The sequence below is a fragment of the Oncorhynchus clarkii genome, chromosome 19, assembly GCF_045791955.1.
Source record: "Oncorhynchus clarkii lewisi isolate Uvic-CL-2024 chromosome 19, UVic_Ocla_1.0, whole genome shotgun sequence".
Classification (NCBI taxonomy): domain Eukaryota; kingdom Metazoa; phylum Chordata; class Actinopteri; order Salmoniformes; family Salmonidae; genus Oncorhynchus; species Oncorhynchus clarkii.
This window is the reverse complement of record NC_092165.1, coordinates 37,811,371-37,838,345: the sequence shown is the minus strand read 5'-3', so window position 1 is coordinate 37,838,345 and position 26,975 is coordinate 37,811,371. Positions and strand designations below refer to the sequence as shown.

Genomic DNA, 26,975 nt, shown 5'->3' with positions numbered 1-26,975 from the left:
CAGTTTTATATCTTTATGTTTGAAGCCTGAAATGTGGCAAAAGGTCGCAAAGTTCAAGGGGGCCGAATACATTTGCAAGGCACTGTAAATACAGTATGGGGATGAGGTAGATTGGATGGGCTATTTACAGATGAGCTATGTACAGATGCAGTGATCTGTGAGCTGCTCTGACAGCTGGTGATTAAAGCTAGTGAGGGAGGTAAGAGTCTCCAGCTTCAGAGATTTTTGCAGTTTGTTCCAGTCATTGGCAGCGGAAAACTGGAAGGAGAGGCGGCCAAAGGAAGAATTAACGTTGGGGGTGACCAGTGAGATATACCTGCTGGAGCGCATGCTACGGGTGGGTGCTGCTATGGTGACCAGTGAGCTGAGATAATGCAGGGCTTTACCTAGCAGAGACTTGTAGATGACCTGGAGCCAATGGGATTGGCGACGAGTATGAAGCGAGGGCCAGCCAACAAGATCATACAGGTCGCAGTGGTGGGTGGTATATGGGGCTTTGGTGACAAAACGGATGGCACTGTGATAGACTGCATCCAATTTGTTGAGTGGAGTGTTGGAGGCTATTTTGTAAATGACATCGCCGAAGTCGAGGATCGGTAGGATGGTCAGTTTTACGAGGGTATGATTGGCAGCATGAGTGAAAGATGCTTTGTAGCGAAATAGGAAGCCGATACTAGATATAATTTTGGATTGGAGATGTTTAATGTGAGTCTGGAAGGAGAGTTTACAGTCTAACCAGACACCTAGGTATTTGTAGTTGTCCACATATTCTAAGTCAGAACCGTCCAGAGTAGTGATGCTGGACGGGCGGGCAGGTGTGTGCAGCGATCGGTTGAAGAGCATGCATTTAGTTTCATTTGCATTTAAGAGCAGTTGGAGGCCACAGATGGAAAGTTGTATGGCATTGAAGCTCATCTGGAGGTTAGTTAACACAGTGTCCAAAGAAGGGCCAGAGGTATACAGAATGGTGTTGTCTGCGTAGAGGTGGATCAAAGAATCACCAGCAGCGAGAGCGACATAATTTTATTTATTTATTTTTGTATTTATTTTTTTAATTTTACCCCTTTTTCTCCCCAATTTCGTGGTATCCAATTGTTGTAGTAGCTACTATCTTGTCTCATTGCTACAACTCCCGTACGGGCTCGGGAGAGATGAAGGCTGAATGTCATGCGTCCTCCGATACGCAACCCAACGTACTGCTTCTTAACACAGCGCGCATCCAACCCGGAAGCCAGCCGCACCAATGTGTCGGAGGCTACACCGTGCACCTGACAACCTTGGCTAGCGCGCACTGCGCCCGGCCCGCCACAGGAGCCGCTGGTGCGCGATGAGACAAGGAGATCCCTACCAACCAATCCCTCTCTAACCCGGACGACGCTAGGCCAATTGTACGTCGCCCCACGGACCTCCCGGTCGCGGCCGGTTACGACAGAGCCTGGGCGCGAACCCAGGGACTCTGATGGCACAGCTGGCGCTGCAGTACAGCGCCCTTAACCACTGCGCCACCCGGGAGGCCGAGCGCGACATCATTGATGTATACAGAGAAGAGAGTCGGCCTGAGAATTGAACCCTGTGGCACCCCCATAGAGACTGCCAGAGGTCCGGACAACAGGCCCTCCGATTTGACAAACTTTAATTTTCAAATGAATACCCCATCTCTGTACACACAATTATCTATAAGGTCTCTCAGTCGAGTACTGAATTTCATGCACAGATTCAACCAACTTGAAAATGGCTGTCAACAACCAACCAAGCTTGAAGAATGTTGAAACTAATAATGGGCAAATATAGCATAATCCAGGTGTGCAAAACTCTTAGAGATTTACCCCAAACATGTTTTTAACATGTATTGACTCAGGGGGTGCATACTTACAGTATCTAATCAAGATGTATTTTTTATTCATTTAAAAAAATGTTTTAGAATTTTTCTTCCAGAGTATTTTGTGTGGATCATTTGACAAAAAATTGCAATTAAATACATTTAATCCCACTTGTGACAATTAAAATGTGAAGAAATCCAAGAGGGATAGGCACTGATAGGCACTGTAAGTGTAAACCGAGAGAACAACAGAGTAAACAGGTGAAAGTTCAAAGTAAAGCTAGATTGACGTTTGGGGTGCTGACGCAGGGGTATAGAGAAAGGGGAGAGTTTGAGGACCGGACGGATGGCGTGACAGGAGTGACCATGGGGCAGGTGATGGAGGTAGAGTACTGTAGATGCTCAGCCCCTCCAAGGAACAGAGGGACAAATGGAGCGGGCATGAGAGTCGCCTGTTTGCTGCACTTAATAAGAACTGACGTTACACAACTTCATTCACCTCAGCAGTACGTGGTCTTATTGCAGAGTCTGTGGTTGTGCCAAGTTATTTTTAAAAAGAAGGTGCAAACTGTGTGGGAGACTGCAGTGCAACACAGACTGACAGCAGAGACTCCGTCTGAATAATTGGTAACACACTCACACATACACACTTAGTCATACTGTAAGTCAGTGGCTCCCCCAATCGTTTTCTGTTACTGTACAACCATCTGAATTTTGCTCTTCCCGGAGTACCCCTGAAGTACCCCCTCATGTGTATTTTACCAGTATGCCTATGGTCTCATGAGTCTTCTCAAGTATTCCCTGTACCACCAATCTTAGTACCCCTGGTTAGCAACCACTGATCTAATTCATACACTCATGCAGGTAGTCAGTCACACACTTAGCTACACACACAGACAACCCAACCAGACATCCACTCAAACACACAGACAAAGGACGTTCACCCACGTGTGTTCTGGCCCTGGCCCAGACATAGTGCCACACACAAATAGGCACACAGTGAACCATCCAAGAACAGAGAGCCAATAACAAAATACACCATGTACTTTCCTATTGTTTGCTTAACCATCCCAACCCTTCTTCCTCTTCCACCCCCCTAGGATTACACCATCACCATGTACTTCCAGCAGTCCTGGAGGGACAAGCGCTTGTCCTACACAGGGATTCCCCTCAACCTGACGCTGGACAACAGGGTGGCTGACTCGCTCTGGGTCCCTGACACCTACTTCATCAACGATAAGAAGTCCTTTGTGCACGGGGTCACAGTGAAGAACAGAATGATCCGACTGCATCCAGACGGAACTGTGCTCTACGGCCTCAGGTGAGTGTGTGCGTATCAGAGTTACGTGTTCTTGGGCTCCTCTGTAGCTCAGTTGGTAGAGCGTGGCTACTGTAATGCCAGGGTAGTGGGTTTGATTCCCAGGACCTCCCATACAATAAAAAAAAATGTGGGTGTGGGTGTGTCAGTTCTGGTTACTATGTAAAAAGGACATTCTACTCCAAAATAGAAAGATGCTGACATCATAAATATAATTTCCCCTTCCAGAAATTATCTCAGTAAAATATTGGTCCGTATGATCAGGCAGGTGTGGCTATAAATAGGCTGGGGGTTTTCCATCTGCATTTACCCAATTGGGCCCAAATATTAGCCAGAACACAAACTCTAGTTAGCAACTGATGTATTTATGACTTGAATGTCATAAAAAACATTCCACTGGCACTCAGCTAACTAAGGATCGTGTACTGTGAATGTATGCCTGTTATACTTGACATATACATTTAGCCTCTGTCTTCCCTATGAATTCAACGCCATTGGCGAGGACTAATGCGCATAAACCATGCCGCTGCTAAAAGCTCAGGGTCTCAAATGGTGAATTTGACTAATTTCTTGGACTTGAGAAATAAGTGTAGCCTGGTAACACTAGAAAGCTCTGTGATCCTTCTCTTTTAACAGTGGGCATCTAAACTGCTTTTAAAGGTGTGTTTTCCCGCAACTGCATTAAGAATGTTGTACAATGACTGGACATGCATATTTCTCTGTGTGGCTCTCGCAATTTTAATGTGCCTCGAGAGGAATATAATCTTCTGGCATAGAATGTGACAGGCTGAACAATTGAATAGGTAAACTATTCTACTATGGGTTTGTCTGATTTTGCTGTTGCTTACTCGTGTTGTTGGCTGTGGAAAGTTAAATGTGGATAACAATTTTTCATTAGATAATTCCAATAACCAAAGGTACTGGGTTACAGCTCCGCCTGGTTCTCATTTGGATCATACTGTAGGTGCCAGGTCTCGGACCCGGCGGGATCCGGTCCAATTTAACCTCTGTGTTTGTGTGTGTGTGTGTGCGTGCGTGCATGCGTGTCTACGTCTTAGTGTCTATGTGTGCATTTGTGTGAGCTTATGAGTGATAATGAGAGCCGACCTTCAAATTTTGCAGACTGGGGGTTGGTTTTAAGAGCATGCAACCGAAGCTCCTGCACATCATCTCTTGGTGTGTGTGTGCTGCAACTGTACTGGAAAAAACTGCACATAGGCAAGGAGACCATCCATTCCTCAAAGCCTTATCAAACAACTGCCATTGCTCTTTCTCCTCTGCCTCTGGAGTGTGAGAGGAAGATCCAGGTGGGGAATCATTTATGGAGCCGTACTCCCCTGCAGTCCGGAGCACGGAAGCAGTGTAGACTCGTAGGCTACATGCTCCTTGTCTGGCTACCCAAACTCCTTGCTCCCGCTAAACTCTACGCCACACCCACACATGTTAATTTCTTCTCCACAATGAGTCTGGATCTGAGCACCTCCCCGACAATTTCTAGAATGGAAGTACATTCTAGACCATCTGATTGGTCCCAGAAACAGATGGGTTGGGCCAGAGCCAGAACACATGTGGGTAAAACGTTGTTTAAACAAATCGTTATTGGCTTCGATACTCTGATTGGTTAGAGATGATCCAATCGCTGATTACTTATTTTGTACAACACCCTTCATTTTGACATCACCACAAACGACTTTAATGATGGCATCGGAGGAATTCAGTTTGAGTCGTCAGGCAAACATGCTACCCTCCTTGCCTCTGCAGTGCTGAGCCGCACCGAGCTAACGAAGGGAACTGAAGGGCAGCCACTGTCAATAATGCAGTGGAGATCAGAGGGATTCAGCGCTTTGGTGGGGGAGAATGATGACTTGACAGTTTCTGTAGTTAGATATCCTTTTTTTGAGCTACGAGGCAGATCTCTAGGGTTTGTAGGGAAGATCCAATACATGTTTATTACTTTAGTCAGGTGGCATATCTTGTAATCATGACAGTGGATGTGGATGTGGATTTTGTCATTAGTGCTCATTTGAATGTTTGTTCTAGCCAAAAAGTATAGTTTGTCTGGGAAGGCATTATTTGTGTTTTGTTTTCGTTAACCAGCAGTTGCAGGGACCACCAGGGTCGGATTAAAGTAATCCTTTATCCAATCACTGACATTAATTTATCAATTAACTGTGAGGGAGCAAAGGAAACCCAGTGGAAACTGAGGACCTCAAGGGCAAGAGTTAGTCACCCCATGCTGTAGCTCATTAACTGGCTGAGTTAAAGGCTAGCTGGTAGTTCTGGGAGATAACATCTGTCTCGAAGATTCAGGCAAAATGACGTCACCACAGTTAAACCCAGTAATTTGACTCATATACATCTCCCTTTAACCTTATCAGCTCATCAGTGACCTCAGCTGCTGACAAGAGACTTGGCGTGTGATCTAAGTCACGGAACCAATGTGACCATTGACCGGAATCAAAACTGTGTTGACAGCGAGACACGCCCATCACAAAGAGGACAGTGTTAAGTCTCTGATCTAGCCGTTACCTCTGAAAGCTAACATCTGGCACTAACATCTGTCTTCAGGTCTCGGGCTAGGTTACATCATGGCGGAAGCTAACGACAACCAGGCAATCAATCCCATTAGCTACATTTGTATGAGTTGTTGTGATTGAGCTCAATGTCTAGATTAAAAGGCAGCTTGTGTGGTTCATATCTTTGTGAAGACGCTGCAGTGTTTTGTACACATCTATGTTGCTTGTTAGGTTAGTTAGGGCTAAGAGGGAGTCGAGCATGTGGCTAACCTGGTGTGGTGCTGGAGTGGAAGGTCTTAGATGTATGATTTGATTAAGTATTGGTTTATGGCTACATAAACGGGATGGCAGGTAGCCTAGTGGTTAGAGTGTTGGGCCAGTAACCGTAAAGGTTGCTAGATCAAATCCCTGCGCTGACAAGGTAAAAATATGTAGTTCTGCCCCTGAACAAGGCAGTTAACCCGCTGTTCCAGGCCATCATTGTAAATAAGAATGTGTTGACTTGCCTTGTTAAATAAAAAATCATATTGTCTGTGCCCATTATAAATCTGAGGGGTTATTTTTGGTGCATAGAAATAGTGACTGTAGTATAATTTGGTGAAAACCCACTGGGCACAGACGTCATTTCAATTTCTAGTTTTGATTTACATTTGGTTGAGTTGTCAACCAACATTATTTCAATGTGAAATCAAACAAAAATGTCACCATGTTATTGGATTTAGGTTAAAAGTTGGGTGAATACACAATTCTCCAATCAGTTTTCCACGTTGATTTAACGTCATCACATTACATGTTTTATTTTTTATTGCGTGGATACAACGTTGATTCAATCAGATTTGCCCAGTGGGAACGCAAATGTATCACCATTTTGTTGTTTTGGTCGACGCCAAAGGATTTGGTTTTGTGTACCAGGTGGCTGAACAGCATGCTCCTTATTGGCATGAACATGTGTGCCAATAAATACATGATTATCATGGTAACATTTAGGGCTGGATTTAAACCTGCCGTAGCAATGTTTATGCAACCGCTTTGTTTACACATTGAAATCGAATTCACCCCATGAATTGACTGAATTGAAATTCAATACACACCCCAACTGTCTATAGGCCAACACTCAACTCACCTTCAGCCTCTTCCTTAGTCCTTTGAAGGGCATATTTAAAGGTAGACTCAGCAACATGACATCATCATACGCAGCAGGACATATTGCAATGGCTCTTGCCAGTGTGGGCATGCACACATACTAGTAGTTTGGCCGATTTGGATTCTGTTGTTGTTGACGTCTGTAAGCAGGAAGTAGCCCCGCTATGTGTATGATGACGTCTTATTGCTTAGTGTACCTTAAACAAATCCTTTTAATTGACATTTCAAGCTAGTCTACTGTAGAAAGCCACATTAATATATTAAAATATCATTATTAGCTTGGTTTGAGTTGAGCTGTCAGCCTGTTGGGTGCTGGCTGGCACGGGCCTGCGGAGAGATTCATTAGCAATAGCCATGCCTCTCAGGAGGATCAGGTGAGTCACCCTGCTGGCGCTGGCAGCTCCTGTCTGCCCCAACCATACGCTGCTCTCCCCAGGAGGACTACCAGGAAAACCTGCTCCGCTCGTCTCTCATCTCCAGTCCCCATCTCATCTCTTTAAAGGTAAATGATGCCCAGTGTATCCAGTTACCCAGTGGTACTGTACTTTAGTGTACGTTCCTTGTTGGTACCATTATAGTTACAGGAATTGATGATGTTTCAGTTCTACCCATGTCCCTGACCACTGCTGCAATACTTTTGTTTGTTAACAATAAACAATATATCTTTGGTATGGCTCTGTCATTTCCTAAGGCACTTTATACTTAAATATCCTATGCCATGATTGTCATTTTCTTTGACGCGTAGTCATGCAATGCTAGGATATTATGAACCATGACTACGTAATTGTTATGATACTCAGTCGAGCATTACTAATTGACTAACATCCTGAACCATGGCCATGTCTTAAGCACAGCCCTGTCGTTCTACATTACACTACCAGACAGTTACTACGCCCCATAAGCATGTCATTCATGTGGCTATCTGTCAGTGTCAGTGTCTCCCCTGCTCTGATGTCTATCTCTGATGTCTGGGCCCATTGTGAGTGAGTGCCTGTCTGTGTATAATCTGAATACTACTCTGTCGTTCAGTCTTCCTCTCGTCTTCTCTCCCTGCCTCCCTCGCGAGAGCACGCCGAAATAACTTGCATGTCATTGTGACAACTTTTGACTTTCATCTGCTTCGCTCCTCACACACAATTCTCCCAGTTTCACGTTGAGCAGGGAGACGTCTTCGCACTCGAATGCTGCAGAATTATTATTCCCTGCAGACCACACAATTATTCAGCCAGTGTGCTTCTGCCTGCTGCCTACAGTGAGCCGGCTATATTTAGGCTGCCTGGAATGACCTCACCACTTACTGTAGTGTACATGTCTGCTGCCACGCTACCTTCACATTTTAATGTATCCATCAATACGCATATGGCCAGTCTGAATGGTCACTGCACACGCTAACAAACAGTAGGCCTATTAGTTATGCTCAATGAAGATTGATTGAATATGGCAACATGTTTTTAATTCAACTTTTAATCAAATCTAGCATAACATTCATTGCTGTAAATACTAATTTTTAGGCAGCACTGCCACCTCTACTCCCGGTGCTTCAGCATGTGAAGGAAAAGAGAGTGTCTGTGTGATTAACATTTTATGAAGTATAGCAGTCATAACAAAAAGCTTTAATTGCAGTAAAATGTTAGGTTATTTAACAGAACAACATCTTTCTAGCTAGCACCCTTTTACAGTTGGTTGTATTTTTAAAGCAAGACAATAGAGTTGAGCATGTTTTTACCTTCCTCTTCCCCTGGAAAACAATATCAATCGTTACTGAGTGGAATATCCTGGATAAATTGAATTACAATCTTATAACCACTATACTAGTATAACTGCAGACATTTTCAGAGCATTCTCCAATATCAGTCATCCCAGTAGATAAGATTCCTCTCACATGAACAAAGCAATACTCTCACCAACTGCATTCGCCATCTCAGAAAACACAAACCAATACTAATGCTGCAGTCAGTCACACCCGTAACATCTATCACGTAACATGACGCTTATTACCATCACGGATGCAAAGCCCACCTCTTTTCCTGATCGGCATTGATCTGATGGGGAGGGGATGTTACACACTGGGGTAATAGATTGGGAGTGGGCAGAGTGCTCCGAGCTCCCTGCTGTAAAGTAGGGTAAACCCTTACTGACACCCCTACGATATGGAGGAGCTGATGCTCTATTTTTACCCCATCTCTGCAGCTGCTTTATAATTCATCCAGACCACCCTAATGCATCTGGTGGGTTTGAGACATGGTCGACAGCCAAAGAATATTCAGCTGCAGAAATGTTTGATGAAATGCTGAATATTCATGCCCAGGGCTTTTCAGTTCTCAACATCGTTGCGGCTGAAATTGACAGATATTGGTCTCACTGGACACTCGCTATCACTCAGTGAGGAGAATGGCTATGGGCCAGTGAGATTCATTTTTACAAGGCAGGGCTCTTGGATTGGACGAAGACCAGGACTAATGCACAGATGACCACCACTGGACTTTTAGAATGCCCTTTACATGGATGGTTGTATTGCTACATTCCAAATCCATCCCTAGCCCCTTGGGACTACATCTGGATCTGAAAGGATTGGATTGGTATACTAAACAGTATTGTTATAGATCAGCCTTGACTTCTGGTAGGCAATATTGGAGATAACTATCCAATGCTTTCAGATCAACGTACTGTAGGTGCATAGGTATGGGCATTGGGATGGATTTCAAATTTAGCATGTACTACTATGCTTTTTATGTTTTGGCGATGGTTTCGTCACCCAAAACAAACGAGTGGCAGCTTGAGTGAGTTTTAGGTGCTCATCGATGCATGATATTTTGCAGCAGGAGAAGCTGGAGAATAAATGGGGAAACTGCAGAGGATCCCTGGAAATGTCTCAAACAGCTAGAGGGCTCAGGTTGGGTTAGGTGAATGCATTGCTGGCTATGACTCACATCCTGGCAGTCTTACTGTGTGTGTGTGTGTGTGCGCGCGCGCGCGTCTCCTTTCCTCTCATTTTACACGGATTATGCAGTGGAAAAGGGACACACACTTTACAGTAATGGTTCCCTGTTCACAATGATAAACCAATGTGCAAACATGTTAGATGCACTTATTCTCTGAACATCTTATGTAATTTATGCAACATCTTTTTGAGTGAGGACCCATTACACCTTTTTGTTTGTCTGAATTTGCGGATTTTATGTACCAGCCAAGCTTGAGAGAGCGCAATGATTTTCATTAGCTATGAACAGTGACTCCTCCACACTATGCTTTAAGTTTAATCCTTTACTCAGCATAGGCGGTTTACATTAAAATCAATTTTAAAACGACATCCTATTCTTATCGTATGTGGTTTCTGAGCAGAAAGAACACAACAACAGATGTAACTCTGACCCTTTCCCTTCCAAGGACCAGCCAACCCCTCGGCAAGCAGCCTGTATTAACATGGCTGCATGTGGCCACAACCTTGACCCTTTTCTGTCAGAGACCGAATTAACGCAATGAGTACATAAGCACAGCAATCTCACTGTTTCTGAACATTTTGGGTTGAATCAATACTAAAAGAATGAAAGCAGTGTAGCACAAATTCAATCCAAAATAGTCAAATTGAAGTGTGCTCCTTCAAATGAGACCTCAAAGCGAATAAGTCACGGATTTTAAAGTCCACCGATTGCCTGGATTTTTTGTGTTCATTCTTAATTAATCATAGTGCTAATTAAGATGGAACATGGAGCATTTCAAAGAGGGAGGGCACAGTCATGACTTAAGCAGTATGAAGGCAATTATGGGTGAGAAACGGAGAGTTCAATTTCCAGTGAAACCAAGGAGGGATTTGTGCAATAGAATGCTGAGTATGTACTGTGTGTGTTTCCTGAGTCATTGTGTGCGAGAAGGATGCGTTTTTCATTTCTCTCCATTATTAGGTCAACCTTTTTCACTGTGCACCTGAAAGTGTTTATATAACATGTTATGGAATGTAACACACACCCCAAAAAACGACATTTTAAGTAGGTCTTATATTTTCTCTTGTTTCTCTGTACTCCTTGTATATGATATACAGTATGTGTGTTCACACAGATGTTATACTGTATGCTCTGCACTTGTAAGGACATACATCATGGTACGGGTTTGTGAGACATTAGTCCAATGGGATGTGGGGGTATATTTCAAATTTCTGTGCTAGATACAAGAAAATTATAGAATGTCTACCTTCCCCCACCCCTCTACTTCTCTCTCTCTACATTCCTACTCCCCCTCTCTCTCTCGTTATTGCTCCTGCCCCCCTCTCAGGATCACCACTACGGCAGCTTGCATGATGGATTTGCGTAGATACCCTCTGGACGAGCAGAACTGCACCCTGGAGATCGAGAGCTGTGAGTGCCAGTGTGTGTGTGTGACATCACTGTAGAGACTTATCTCAGCTTCACTTGTGCCGTTTATCAATACTGGGCATGTTTACGAAAGCTTGTCCCTACACACAGATCTGAGGTCTATGTGACTCTATGGGTGCTATTGAATAAACCCTAAGGGACAGTTTCCAGACCCAGATCGAGGCTATTCATGTAGTAAAACACACTTTCAATGGAGATTTCCTATTGAGCATGCTTTTTAGTCCAGGAATAGGCATAATCTAGGTTACTGAAACTGGCTCAAGCTACATTTTACAATTACTTTCTGTTTCACTTAATCTACACATCTCATGATGACTTTCTCTCAGTCCATTCATTTTCACACATTATTCTGTTACACAGGTCTATGTGCCTCAGGTAAGGGATTAATCTATTCCAAACCGTAGCAAAATATCTCTCCCATCGAGGACATAACGTACATTAAGCAGGAAAAAAAACTACAGCACTTTACGCCAACTAATGCAAACTGGTCGTTTCTTGTTAAATCAAACTTGGCCAGAGTGCCATTTAAATAATAGATGGTACCTGCATGCATAGTTAAATCAATCTGCACAGACGTGGACGCTTGGCTTTGGGTATTATGACAAGGTTCTGGAAATCACTATAAGATCTTGTGGAGCTGCTAGATTAATGAATTGACCAGGTTGATATATTTAATACTTTTGGCAACACTACTCAAACCCTCTATCATGTCATCTGTCTTAATTATGACATACAATTACCTAGCGTAATAATAATTTTTAAGCAACAATAAAGACTACGGTTTACTACTCTTCGATGCACCAACGCTGCTAGCACTGATGTGGCCAGGCTTTAAAGTTATTATCTTCATTTAAATTGTTCTAATTTATTTCATTTTATACCCTAATGGGAAATATCGGGTCCAACCTTTGCACTTTGCAGTTTCTAGCTGTGGGTAAATCTGGTCCAGTTTCTAGCTGTGGACAATCTGGTCCAGTTTCTAGCTGTGGACAATCTGGTCCAGTTTCTAGCTGTGGGTAATCTGGTCCAGTTTCTAGCAGTGGACAATCTGGTCCAGTTTCTAGCTGTGGACAATCTGGTCCAGTTTCTAGCAGTGAACAATCTGGTCTAGTTTCTAGCTATGGACAATCTGGTCCAGTTTCTAGCTGTGGACAATCTGGTCCAGTTTCTAGCTGTGGACAATCTGGTCCAGTTTCTAGCAGTGGACAATCTGGTCCAGTTTCTAGCAGTGGACAATCTGGTCCAGTTTCCAGCTGTGGACAATCTGGTCCATTTTCTAGCTGTGGGTAATCTGGTCCATTTTCTAGCTGTGGGTAATCTGGTCCAGTTTCTAGCAGTGGACAATCTGGTCCAGTTTCTAGCTGTGGACAATCTGGTCCAGTTTCTAGCTGTGGACAATCTGGTCCAGTTTCTAGCTGTGGACAATCTGGTCCAGTTTCTAGCTGTGGACAATCTGGTCCAGTTTCTAGCTGTGGACAATCTGGTCCAGTTTCTAGCAGTGGACAATCTGGTCCAGTTTCTAGCAGTGGACAATCTGGTCCAGTTTCTAGCAGTGGACAATCTGGTCCAGTTTCTAGCAGTGGACAATCTGGTCCAGTTTCTAGCAGTGGACAATCTGGTCCAGTTTCTAGCTGTGGACAATCTGGTCCAGTTTCTAGCAGTGGACAATCTGGTCCAGTTTCTAGCAGTGGACAATCTGGTCCAGTTTCTAGCAGTGGACAATCTGGTCCAGTTTCTAGCTGTGGGTAATCTGGTCCAGTTTCTAGCTGTGGGTAATCTGGTCCAGTTTCTAGCAGTGGACAATCTGGTCCATTTTCTAGCTGTGGACAATCTGGTCCAGTTTCTAGCTGTGGACAATCTGGTCCAGTTTCTAGCTGTGGACAATCTGGTCCAGTTTCTAGCTGTGCACAATCTGGTCCAATTTCTAGCTGTGGACAATCTGGTCCAGTTTCTAGCTGTGGACAATCTGGTCCAGTTTCTAGCAGTGGACAATCTGGTCCAGTTTCTAGCTGTGGACAATCTGGTCCAGTTTCTAGCTGTGGACAATCTGGTCCAGTTTCTAGCTGTGGACAATCTGGTCCAGTTTCTAGCTGTGGACAGTCTGGTCCAATTTCTAGCTGTGGACAATCTGGTCCAGTTTCTAGCTGTGGACAATCTGGTCCAGTTTCTAGCAGTGAACAATCTGGTCCAGTTTCTAGCTGTGGACAATCTGGTCCAGTTTCTAGCTGTGGACAATCTGGTCCAGTTTCTAGCTGTGGACAATCTGGTCCAGTTTCTAGCTGTGGACAATCTGGTCCAGTTTCTAGCAGTGGACAATCTGGTCCAGTTTCTAGCAGTGGACAATCTGGTCCAGTTTCCAGCTGTGGACAATCTGGTCCATTTTCTAGCTGTGGGTAATCTGGTCCATTTTCTAGCTGTGGGTAATCTGGTCCAGTTTCTAGCAGTGGGTAATCTGGTCCAGTTTCTAGCAGTGGACAATCTGGTCCAGTTTCTAGCAGTGGACAATCTGGTCCAGTTTCTAGCTGTGGACAATCTGGTCCAGTTTCTAGCTGTGGACAATCTGGTCCAGTTTCTAGCTGTGGACAATCTGGTCCAGTTTCTAGCTGTGGACAATCTGCTCCAGTTTCTAGCTGTGGACAATCTGCTCCAGTTTCTAGCTGTGGACAATCTGCTCCAGTTTCTAGCTGTGGACAATCTGCTCCAGTTTCTAGCTGTGGACAATCTGCTCCAGTTTCTAGCTGTGGACAATCTGCTCCAGTTTCTAGCTGTGGACAATCTGGTCCAGTTTCTAGCTGTGGACAATCTGGTCCAGTTTCTAGCTGTGGACAATCTGCTCCAGTTTCTAGCTGTGGACAATCTGCTCCAGTTTCTAGCTGTGGACAATCTGCTCCAGTTTCTAGCTGTGGACAATCTGCTCCAGTTTCTAGCTGTGGACAATCTGGTCCAGTTTCTAGCTGTGGACAATCTGCTCCAGTTTCTAGCTGTGGACACTGATACATGGGAAAACATCCAGTTCTGCTGTTTTATTCTTCGCAGTCTCATTAAAAAAAACTATCTCCATATTGGTCTACACATTTCTTTACATGTCATTCTCCTATACCCTTATGGCTTCAGGGGTGATCTGATAACCCAAGACCCTCTCACACATACATTAAATGGGGAATGGGAAATAAAGACAAAACCACTGAGTAAAGACAGTAAGGAGAAGCAGCTAATTCCCTGAAATCCTGCGGTTCCCTTTAGATAAGCGGAGGAGTCTGAGGGGAGAAAAAGCCAACGCAGTCCAATTAAGTTTGCCTAATTACTGAAAGGCCAATAACTGACTGTTTCATTCCTGTTCCATCTAATACCAGGCAAAGAGAAGTGTTAGAAAAAGACTTGACCCAGCGCTTCAGACAAGTACACTCTCAATGACACTGCAGCTTTCTGCCTGTCTGTCTATGTTGAATGGCGTTCCATTCTGTCAGATTCTCAGGTGGGTACACCACCCGTGACATACGGTAGGTAGCCTTCTGTCTGTCCATTTTAGATGATGTAACAGTCTCTCCCTCTCACAGATGGGTACACCACTGATGACATCGAGTTCTACTGGAAAGGTGATAATTCAGTGACTGGGGTGGAGAACATCGAACTTCCCCAATTCTCTATTATAGACTACCACATCCAATCCACAAAAGCAGTGTTTGCTACAGGTAACAATCTGATTACTAACCCTTACCCTAGTCTATTATTAATTAAAGTTTCTGATGTTCCACTTAAGAGTGTCTAACATTAGAGAATGTGGCAGAATGTAACTGCCACATAAGCACCGGGTAGAAGTTCTCTCAGGCACAAAGATAGGATAATCTTACCCCTAAATGCTAAACTGACCTTAGTTCAGCGTCTAGGGGGAAACTTTATCCTACTCCGACGTGAAAACTGTGTTTGGTCTCCCAGGCTCCTACCCGAGGCTCTCTCTGAGTTTTAAGCTGAAGAGGAACATTGGCTACTTCATCCTACAGACCTACATGCCCTCCACCCTGATCACCATCCTATCCTGGGTCTCCTTCTGGATCAACTATGACGCGTCTGCGGCCAGAGTCGCTTTAGGTCGGTGTCTTTGGGTTATTCTATGGGTTGTCCATGTGGGGGGCAGTAGGTCGGTGTCCTTGGGTTATTCTATGGGTTGTCCATGTGGGGGGCTGTAGGTCGGTGTCTTTGGGTTATTCTATGGGTTGTCCATGTGGGGGGCTGTAGGTCGGTGTCTTTGGGTTATTCTATGGGTTGTCCATGTGGGGGGCTTTAGGTCGGTGTCTTTGGGTTATTCTATGGGTTGTCCATGTGGGGGGCTGTAGGTCGGTGTCTTTGGGTTATTCTATGGGTTGTCCATGTGGGTGGCTGTAGGTCGGTGTCTTTGGGTTATTCTATGGGTTTTCCATGTGGGGGGTTTAGGTCGGTGTCTTTGGGTTATTCTATGGGTTGTCCATGTGGGGGTTGTTTAGGTCGTTGTCTTTGGGTTATTCTATGGGTTGTCCATGTGGGGGTTGTTTAGGTCGTTGTCTTTGGGTTATTCTATGGGTTGTCCATGTGGGGGTTGTTTAGGTCGTTGTCTTTGGGTTATTCTATGAGTTGTCCATGTGGGGGGTTTAGGTCGGTGTCTTTGGGTTATTCTATGAGTTGTCCATGTTGGGGTTTAGGTCGTTGTCTTTGTAGGCTTGTGTTGTACTGCCTCCCAGGCAGGCAGAAGGCGCCCCTATACACAGCAGAGCATAGAATGTCTCTCCACGCAGTACCCAAGGCAGTGTATACTTGCACACTGCTCCCTATGGGCATATAGCACACATCCCTCTCGTTAGAGTGTACCTTTGCACATAGCCACTTAGGTAGCGTAGAGTGTATACTTACACACACACAGCCCCCTTAGGCAGAGTGTACACTAACACACTACCCCCTAGGCAGAACTTCTACTTACACACTGCCCCCTAGGCGGTATGCATCACAGTCTGAAGATGTATCACAGTCTGAATGACACACACAGCCCCAAAGGTACAGTATTCATCCTCTAAAACATAGTGATTATTTTACCCCATCCACCGACCCATGGGAATATGAGTTTCCTTACACCCAAAGCATGGAGGTCAGAGATTAATCCTGAAATTCTCACAGTCATCCCTGAGTGTGCACACAAACACACACACCCCTCAGCAGAGTGTGTCCTTGTGGCCTCACATTCATGGTTGTCCTACCCCTGAGGCAGTTTGTACCCTTACAAAAAACACCCCTGACTAGCTACTGACTCATTGGTGTGCATCAGGGATATGACCTGAGTTTAAGGTGAGAGCTGAAATGTACAAAAGCAAACTCATCAGACCTTCTCTGGAACAAGCAGAGAACTAGAGAATCAGTAAACAACATTTTGGGAGGCATTATGAGGGAGCGTTACTGTAGCTAGTGAAGAAACAGTTGCTAACTAACTAACTGTAAAAGTGTAAATGCGCCACAGTTATTAAGCTAGCTAGAGCGACTACTGCTCCTGTACTCTTTGGCTAAATACCATAACGCTGCTTCCGGTCCTTGTTCCTGGTACAAAAATTGTGGCTCCAGTTGTGTTCAATTTTTTTCTGATTGGGACGTATCCACTAATACAGGCTACTGGGTTTAAAGAAAACACATACGGCATATACAGATACTGCATGTGCTTTGAATGGTCAAATGCCTGAAATGTGGTATTTCACACTCTTCGGTCACCTTTAATGCCTGCTGTTTATAATGTGAAGTCTGGCAGGCTTACTGTTATCAAGATGATGGCACGCTTGGGGGTGTGCTTTACAAGGGTTTCTTTATTTGAACTATTTTCTATATTGTAGAATAATAGTGAAGACATCAAAACTATGAAATAACACACATGGAATCATGTAGTAACCAAAAAAGTGTTAAACATATCAAAATATATTTTATATTTGAGATTCTTCAAAGTAGCCACATTGTCTTGATTACAGCTTTGAAAGAAAAACCCTTGAATGAGTAGGTGTGTCCAAACTTTTGTCTGGTACTGTACGTGCAAAAATGTAGAATCTTGTCTACGAACTAAAGTGCTGTGAAAAAGTATTTCAAATTTTCTCTACTTTTGCATATTTTTGATACTGAATGTTATTAGATCTTCAACCAAAACCTAATATTAGATAAAGGGAACCTGAGTGAACAAATAACACAACAATTACATACTTATTTAATTTGTATCATAAACAAACGTTATGCAACACCTAATGCCCCTATGTGAAAAAGTAATTCCCCCCTTACACTCAATAACTGGCTTTGTCACCTTTAGCTGCAATGACTACAACCAAACACTTCCTGTTGATCAGTCTCTCACATCGCTGTGGAGGAATTTTGTCCCACTCTTCCATGTGTAACTATTTTAACTCAGTGGGTTTTCAAGCATGAACCAAAACTATCACACTATCGCCACCATGCTTGACCGTTGGTATATGGTTCTTACTGTGTAATGCAGTGTTTGGTTTTTGACAGGCATAATGGGACCCATGTTGTCCAAAAAGTTATATTTTTTACTCATCTGTCCATATAAACTTTTTCCAAGAGTCTTGATGATCATTCAGGTGCTTCCAGGTGCTTTTTGGCTATCTTCAGTCAACTTTTTGGGCGAGATGGGTCTCGTTATATCTGGCAAAAACCAAACACTGCATTCCACAGTAAGAACCTCATATCAACGGTCAAGCATGGTGGTGGGGGTAGTGTGATAGTTTGGGATGCTTTGCTGCCTCAGGACCTGGATGACTTGCCTTAATAGAAGGAACCATGAATTCGGCTCTGTATCAGAGAATTATACAGGAGAATGTCAGGCCATCTGTCTGTGAGCTGAAACTGAAGCGTAGCTGGGTCATGCAGCAAGACAATGATCCAAAACACACAGAAGTCTACATGAAAATGGTTAAAAAGCTACAAAACAGTTTTGGAATGGCCTGTTCAAAGTCCAGACCTAATCCCAATTAAGATGCTTGAAGCCAGCAGTTCATGCATGAAAACCCACAAATGTCGCTGAGTTAAAGCAGTTTTGTATGCAAGAGTGGGCCAAAATTCCTCTGCAGCGATGTGAGAGTCTGACCAACAACTACAGAAAGCATTTGGTTGCAGTCATTGCAGCTAAAGGTGGCACAACCAGTTATTGTTAGGGGACAGTTACTTTTTCACACAAGGGAATTGGGTGTTGCATAACTTTGTTAATTACATAAGTATACATTATTTATTTTTTTGTAAACTCAGGTTCCCTTTATCTAATGTTAGGTTTTGGTTGGAGATCTCATAACATTCAGAATCAAAAATATGCAAAAGTAGAGAAAATCAGAAAGGGGGCAAATACTTTTTCACAGCGCTGTATCTAATGTGGAACTGATTATGCATGGCTGAGTATTATAGGAGCGTGTCTCTTCCTTTGAGTCTCACGCCTAAGTGAGTAATATACTGTACATCATTTTATACAGTTCATACATGTAGCCTACATTGGTGTACAAAGTTTTGTATACTAAAGTCTTACAAACCTAAGTCTTATATACTGATAATGACATGAAACTCATGTTATTTTTATGTAACAATTTTGTGTAGACCATTGTACAACAAAAAAATCCCACGCGAAGTGTGATCTTGAATCTTGTGATCCCAGTACAATTATCTAATGCAGGGCACTATTTTGCATCCATCTGTTTGTATGAAGTGAGCAATTGACTGATATGAGGTGAAGTGTATGAGGGATTGGAATGCCTGTGTACTGAGCCATGTTGAGTTAGGTCAGCTTGTTCTTGTCAACTCAGGCTCTCAAGAGTCTCTGTGTCACAGTGAATGTAACGTTGTGGCTGAGTGACAACTTCACACCAAGGCACTATCTACCTGTGTATTGCTCTTCTGAGGACTGTCACACTAGAATAGAATATCACACTGCTCTGATGTTCTGGATCTATGCTTGTCCAGTGTTTTCACCTGGACCTCAGAGGTGTCATGCATGTGACGGGCACTGATGGCCACAGTCATCTGACATTTTCACAGGTAAATTTAACAAGGTATGTATCAGGTCAACGTAGGTAATATAATGGTATGAACCACCTTCAGATCCAAACAGTTCATCATTTCCCCCTTATTCCCACAATTTGGTTTAATACAGAGCCAATAATATGAGTGGTTTATTAGCATTCTGAACTTGTACCCCATACAGAAGTCAATGCATTTAAAATGCAGCTTTGGACTGGGTTGCGTTATTGGGGTGAAGGGATCTTCAAGTCATGCAGGGGGCATTTCCACATCCTTTCCCCCAGTACATTCGGAAAGTATTCCGGCCCCTTTACTTTTTCCACATTTTGTTACATTACAGCCTTATTCAAAAATGGATACACATCTTTTTTTCATCATCAATATACACCCAATAACCCATAATGACAAAGCAAAAACAGGTTATTCGACAGATACCTTATTTACATACATATTCAGACCCTTCGCTATGATACTTGAAATTGAGCTCAGGTGCATTCTCTTTCCATTGATTATCCTTGAGATGTTTCTACAACTTGATTGGAGTCCACCTGTGGTAAATTCAATTGATTGGACATGATTTAGAAAGGCACACATCTGTCTATATAAGGTCCCACAGTTGACAGTGCATGTCTGAGCAAAAACCCAGCCAAGTGGCCTCCATCATTCATAAATGGAAGAAGTTTGGAACCACCGAGACTCTTCCAAGAGCTGACCGCCCGGCCAAACTGAACAATAGGGGGAGAATGGCCTTGGTCAGGGAGGTGACCAAGAACCCAATGGTCACTCTGACAGAGCTCCAGAGTTCCTCTGTGGAAATGGGTGAACCTTCCAGAAGGTCAAGGTCAAGAAGCAAGGTTCTCTGGTCTAATGAAACCAAGATTGTACTCTTTGGCCTGAATGCCAAGTGTCACGTCTGGAGGAAACCTGGCACCATCCCAACGGTGAAGCATGGTGGTGGCAGCATCATGCTGTGGGGATGTTTTTCAGCTGCAGGGACTGGGAGACTAGTCAGGAATGAAGGAAAGGTGAACGGAGCAAAGTACAGAGAGATCCTTGATAAAAACCTGCTCCAGTGTTCAGGACCTTAGACTGGGGTGAAGGTTCACCTTCCAACAGGACAATGACCCTAAGCACATAGCCAAGACAACGCAGGAGTGGCTTCGGGACAAGTCTCTGAATGTCCTTGAGTGGCCCAGCCAAAGCTCGCACTTGAACCCGATCGAACATTTCTAGAGAGACCTGAAAATGGCTGTGCAGCAATTCAACCTGACAGAGCTTGAGAAGATCTGCCATTCTTAAATCTGTCGTTCTGCTCCTGAACAAGGCAGTTAACCCACGGTTCCCGGTAGGCCATCATTGTAAATAAGAATTTGTCCTTAACTGACTTGCCTAGTTAAAAAGGTTACATTTTATTTTAATATTTTTAAAATCGCAGAGAAGAATGGGAAAAACTCCCCAAATACAGGTGTTCCAAGCTTGTAGCATCATATCCAAGAAGAGTCGAAGCTGTAATCGCTGCTAAAGGTGCTTCAAAGTACTGAGTAAAGGGCCTGTCTGAATACTTACGTAAATGTGATATTTCCTTTTTTTTTTTTTATAAATTTGCAAAAAAATATTTTTGCTTTGTCATTATGGGGTATTGTGTGTAGATGGATGAGGGAAAAAACTATTGAATCCATTTTAGAATAAGGCTGTAATGTAACAAAATGTGGGAAAAGTCAAGGGGTCTGAATACTTTCCGAATGCACTGTATATGGTGGTACTCAGAAGTCTCCCATTACTTAGGGCATGTGTCTTGAAAGACAAAAGCCTCCACACCCTGTATAGGAGTTGAAGTGCCCTCATCTGAACCCTAAACTAACCCTGACCCTGAGCCTTTCCTTCATTTCCCTTCCTCCACCAGGTATAACCACTGTGCTGACCATGACCACCATCAACACCCACTTGAGAGAGACTTTACCCAAAATCCCCTATGTCAAGGCTATAGACATCTACCTGATGGGCTGCTTCGTGTTTGTCTTCCTGGCCCTGCTGGAGTACGCGTTTGTTAACTACATCTTCTTCGGTCGGGGGCCTCACTTACAGAAAAAGGTGGCGGAGAAAGCAGCTAAAACCAATAATGAAAACAAGAGCCGTCTGGAGAGTAACAAAGTGCAGGTAGGGATTGGGAGTAATCTCGCGTCTCTGGCATATTAAAATTGCCGAAAGAGTTTAGAATTGGCATTATGAGCTTAAACGTTTTCCAAATTTCAAATGCTCAAAGCTCATCGTCTGTTGTGTTCTGTAATATATTGTGACCTCTCTTCCTGTTCCCATCTCCCTCCCCAGGTGGACGCCCATGGCAACATCCTCCTGACTAATCTGGAGATCCGTAACGAGATGGGTGGGATGGGTGGCATGGCCGGGATGACCGGGGCCGAGATGATAGGGGCTCTCAACGACCCGCGGGCCACCATGTTCTCCTACGACAGCGCCAGCATACAGTACCGCAAGCCCATGGCCAGCCGAGACCTGTATGGTCGACCGGCCCTCGACCGGCCTGTCGGCCACAAGAAGAGTCGTTTGAGGAGGAGGGCGTCGCAGCTCAAAGTCAAGATCCCAGACCTGACGGATGTCAACGCCATAGACAAGTGGTCCCGCGTCATCTTCCCCATCGCCTTTACCTTCTTCAACTTGGTCTACTGGATGTACTACGTCCACTAAGGGACATGGCTATTCTCACTAGAGGTTTGTTTAGCTAGCTAGGTTCTTGTACAGCGAGGGTAAAAGAGAGGGGCGTTAAATTCAGCTCCATTTATATGACTTCTGTTTGAGGAATGCGATGCGAAGCGGATGTCTTTTCAATGTAAATACATTTTAATATATTATATAAATATATATATATATAAAAAATATAAATTTTATTTAATAAATTCTCTCACCTTTTTGCTGTATTCATCCGTAAAAAATAGAAATAGTGAAAATTAGTACAGAATTAAAGACTCGGTGAAGCCTGCATTTGTAAGTCTGAACTTTGTGCCAAAAATAGACTTTGGTGACTTCATTGTTACTCTTAGGCTGCAACTGAATTTTATTTATTGGAAATCCTGTTCTCAACTTATTTCCTCTCATCCTCTGCATGCGGACTGTAACACAACTTTTATTTGCTTATAAAGAGAAAAAAAGCCCAGTGCAAAAACTGTGGGTAATAACAAAGACAATTTTCTCTTGGTTAAACCCTATCTTGTGATTGAAGTAAATCCTTGCTTATTTAAACTTCATCCTGTGGTTTAGGAAGTCCTTGTTTGGTTGAACTCCATCTCTGTGAATAAGGTAGTCCTCATTTGGTTTAACAACATGCTATGACTAAGTTCATCCTCAATGAAGTATTAACTCTCCATACCATGATTAAGGCAGTTCTCATTGTGTTGAGTCCCCACCTTGTGACTAAGGCGGTATTCAGCGAGTTGAAGAACATGCTACCTTGCATGTTCTTAATGTGTGACATGATTTTGTTGGTTTATGCTAGGTGCATGTGCACTTACCAGCTTTTTGCATTGTAAAACAAAGCCTGTTTTCTTTCATTTGTATAAAAAGCTTAGCAAAGCCTCCATAGTTGAGCCTACCTGTATTATAATCATTCTACTGTGTGCTTTTGAACAACAAGCATTGCATTTAGCGTAAGTACAGGACAGAAGTGAATTGGAAATAGACTAATCTCAAAAAACGAAATTTGTATCTATTCTCACAGCGTCTGTGAGCATGTAAAATGTAATTTTCTTTAAAAGAAATCAGGTAAAGAATGACTTATGATGTCACCACGCTTTCGAAACCACATCAAAACACGCAAGCCCTGATAATACATGCTGTAGATGGTTGAGCCAAGTCTTTTCAAATACACAGTACTGTATAGCATATTTGCACAAAGTATAGTATACTAAAGTGCAGCTCAGCTATTCAAAAAGTTATTTGTTAAATGGCAAACACTTGAAGTAGATTTACTAACGTTAACATTAGCATTATACTAAATTCCACTCATAAACACCTTGACCCCTGTGAAAAACTGTTCTGGCATAGAATAGCAATAGGTCTTCTACACCTATAAGATTTGGCATGGAAATCTATTGACCTCATTGCTTTAGTGCATAAAAAAAACAGGAGCGATGGTCTAGAGTTATTTGGATTTCAATGGATTTCTTGACTCCTCTGTTATACTACTCAAGACTGATGAATAATTGTATGAACCTGAACAATTCCCTGTAATTCCTACTTGTTTCATTGCTGGTTTCATTGCTGGTTTCATTGCGATTGTAGAAAAAGCTGTGCTAGAATGTCTACTATATTAGTTCAACAAAACAAATAGGATAAGTAGCTATAGCCTAGTTGTAAAGGTGTAATTTTGTAGCATTAAAGGGCAGCAATTAGTGCCATAATAGGTGCATTTAGTAAGCTTATATAAGTAGGTGGTGTGGTTTAAATTAAATTAGCGTAGGTTGGAGTCATTACATAATTTGTAACCTCACAATTTGTATGATGGGGAAAAAAGCTAAACTGGCAACGCAGCATTCTATGTGATCCTAACTTTGATTTACACACTGATAACATCCTGCAGTGTTCTCTGTTTGGCTGGCCACGCCACATCAAAATCTGGCTAGTCCATTTCTACAGTCCTCAGATGATGACATTTTTCTCACATTTGGAACTAAAATATTTTAAAAATTCTGAATAAACAATGGTAGCGTTTCCCTCTACAAATATATCAGAGTACTTTTCCATGGCTAAAATGGTTTTGCCCATGACTATTGCTTTGCTTAGCTATCAAAATGGCCAATGACTACTTTGATGTAACTACTTTATTATTATAATAGCGGGTGGATTCCAAGTAGACATGTGAACTGCTTGTGTTATCAGGGCTTACCAAAAAAAGGCTAAACCAGATAGGCTTCTACATGACACAATAAGTAGCAGTGTGCTCTCTCCTCATGGCTGAATATTGTGCCTTTAACAAGAATCTCAATATTTTCACAGGGTTTAACTTAACTTATAACTAGTGTGTAGAATTTAAAACGAATAAACTTGTACTTTTTTTTTTTTTTAAGAGAAGATTAAGAAATGAAACTGCGGTCAACAACACAGACTGACTTTTATGACGCTCTAAATACATACTCAAAGTAGGTAGTAGTCAGACATTCCAGCATTTATGATGACAATCTGTGAATTCAATGCAGAAAATGTCCTGCAAGTTTGGTTTTGTTGCTGTTACTGTCGTTGTTTTCAGGCGGAATGGAATTCTATGGACTGGTGAAAAATAAAATAGTCTTTCCACTCAGCAGACTCTCACATACAGAAACAGATGGGACACATGTTTTCTTTGGACGGCCATAGTGAAATGGAAGCCTTAACAACTGGCTTCCCTCAAGCTTCCAAGGGATAATGAAATGTACTGAACTCTATTGTGTGAAATTACTGTACAATTTTCTCTCGTGCTCTATATGTGCTCTCATGTATAAAGGAGTGTATGTGTGTGTGAGAGAGAGTGTTTGAGTGTCCTGGCGTGTTTGTCAGCAAGCATGTGTGTTTTTCTGCTTGGTAACATGTGTACAAGCAAGCATGTGCGACCGGGAATGTGTGTGTGTGGGTGTGTGCGTGTAAGAGAGAACACAATCATACAAATCCTTTGTTTGAGATGGTAAGAAATTCAAATAAAATAACTGACATCTCACCAACCCAATAAAAGCTTCACTCTCATTTAACAATACTAACTCAAAGTGTCTTAGTTTGTCTCCAATATAGTGCTGTTTGCGAAAACATGATGCGTGGGAGAATTAACTTGAACTTAATAGTATACACCATTCTGTACTAGCATCTTTACAAGTCAATCTACATTCTCCTCGAGATCTAAGGTCAAAGATAAATCTCAAGCGACTAAGCAAAGAGTAATGCCATTAGACCAGTTAGTAGGACCATGTGCTGTAGTGCCACTCTCATTAATAATCAGACAGGCTGCCATCTACTGTAGGGGCATGGCTATGACACAAACGTCACCATGTGATAACGGTCCACAGCTAGAGGGAATCCGTGTAGATGAGTTATGGAGCTTCATTTGGATGTAATTGCCTTTGTTCCACACAGTGGGCAGTGTGTGTGCAAGCGAGTGAAACCATGTGACAATTGTGGGGTCTTCAAATTAAGCCTTCGGACATATAGGCTATGTAACACTCATTACAATGACCTAAGTATTATTGCATTGAAAAAATATGTTTTAGTTTGTTTTTATGGCCTGTGTAACATTACTGAAGTTCAGTTTACATGGTTAACATGACCCTTTTAGGACAGCCTCATGAGGACAATGACGAGCAGGATAAGCTGAGACATGATCAAATCATAAGCAACATTTGGCAGGGCGTTAGGACACTTGCATCTTCTCTTAAACAAGCTTTAGGGCATTATGCTTCTGGTTGTGTCTGTCTGTCTGTGTGTGTGTGTGTGTGTGTGTGTGTGTGTGTGTGTGTGTCTGTGTGTATTACAGAATGAGACAGGAGTTCCCCTAAAGGCACCAAAAAGTCAAACTTTGGGGACTTTCTATAAAAAAATATTGATAATTTGAAGAGACGTGCACCGACAGAAAGATGCATCAGTCTCTCCCGAGAAAGCATCAGAGTGAGCGAAACAGCGCCCCTCTGTCTCAGTATGTGTAGCCAATGTATCTGATGCTGTCTGGCCAAAAGGAGTATGCTATGTCTTTTTGGTCAGGCAGCATCAGATACATTCAGCCACTTGCGAATTGAAGGAAAATTATTAAAAATACAGAAATTATTTAATAGGTTTGTTTTATTGTTAACATTTTGTGGGAAGCATGGCTTCCATGAATACACACCACTGTGTAGGCCTAATGACAAGTGCCGAATGTAGTGTTTGTAACAGATGTCTCTTTCCATTCATCAAATGGCGGGTGCATAGGGCACTGTTTGGATGCTGGAATTAATGGACGAACGTGCGCAGGTAGCCTACTTTAAGGGATTTCTTGACAATCAGATGAAAACGTCATGCCACATTAAAATGTAACACATTTTTACAGTTAAATTACATCTTTACTATTAGGCCCATAACATGCTGACCACACCGCCCGCCTTGTGTGTGTGAGCGTTGCAAAATAAAATGTACACGTTATTCAATCATTTCATCCAAACTGTTCGCGAACGTCTGCGCTGCAAGTCCTGCCTCTCCCATCTCCTCATTCGTTTTTAAGAGCATATACCCACATGGGTGAATGAGCTCCACACTCCAGTCCAGTTGATTGCGGTAATGCACCTTGAAGTTGGATTCCAAACACCATATAAAATACACAGAAGACTGAACGAGGAGAGATTACTAGAAACTAACTAGGTTTCCCCTTTTATCTGTGGATTAATTGTTGGAGTATAGAACACACAATTTTGTGACTCAATTTGTCCAAATTCTACAAAGATCCAGCAACAAAAATAACCTTTCAGCTACAATAACAACCCAATGTTTATATCCCAGGACAAATTACCTTGCAACAGCAAGCTAGCTAGTTAAATTCCCATGAATATTTCATATGTGTTTTGACCTGTCCCCAAATAAATGTTTGATATTTCAACCTGCGTGTCCTGATCTGTCTGTTGGGGATAGACAAACTCAACATGCAGGCGCGGAGCCGGTTTGGTCATTATGTAAAACATTTTCGTGCACCCAATAGAATGCGACGGTATCATTTGCACTCTGTGTGTATTTGTTCACGCAAGATGCACCTCTGTGGTCTCACTGCCTCTAAATATCTAGCCAATCTT

General features: G+C 42.9%; 1 protein-coding gene across 1 annotated transcript in view; it reads left to right on the top strand.

The window, feature by feature from the left end:
* LOC139375126 (gamma-aminobutyric acid receptor subunit beta-1-like) overlaps positions 1-23,045 on the top strand; it is a 53,765-nt gene extending 30,720 nt beyond the window's left edge. The window contains exons 4-9 of the mRNA XM_071116610.1: positions 2,920-3,140; positions 11,066-11,148; positions 14,724-14,858; positions 15,103-15,255; positions 21,089-21,342; positions 21,514-23,045. Coding sequence (XP_070972711.1) covers positions 2,920-3,140; positions 11,066-11,148; positions 14,724-14,858; positions 15,103-15,255; positions 21,089-21,342; positions 21,514-21,888 — 1,221 coding nt within the window. The 3' untranslated portion in view covers positions 21,889-23,045. The remainder of the gene's footprint in view (positions 1-2,919; positions 3,141-11,065; positions 11,149-14,723; positions 14,859-15,102; positions 15,256-21,088; positions 21,343-21,513) is intronic.
* The last annotated feature ends 3,930 nt before the right edge of the window (positions 23,046-26,975 follow it).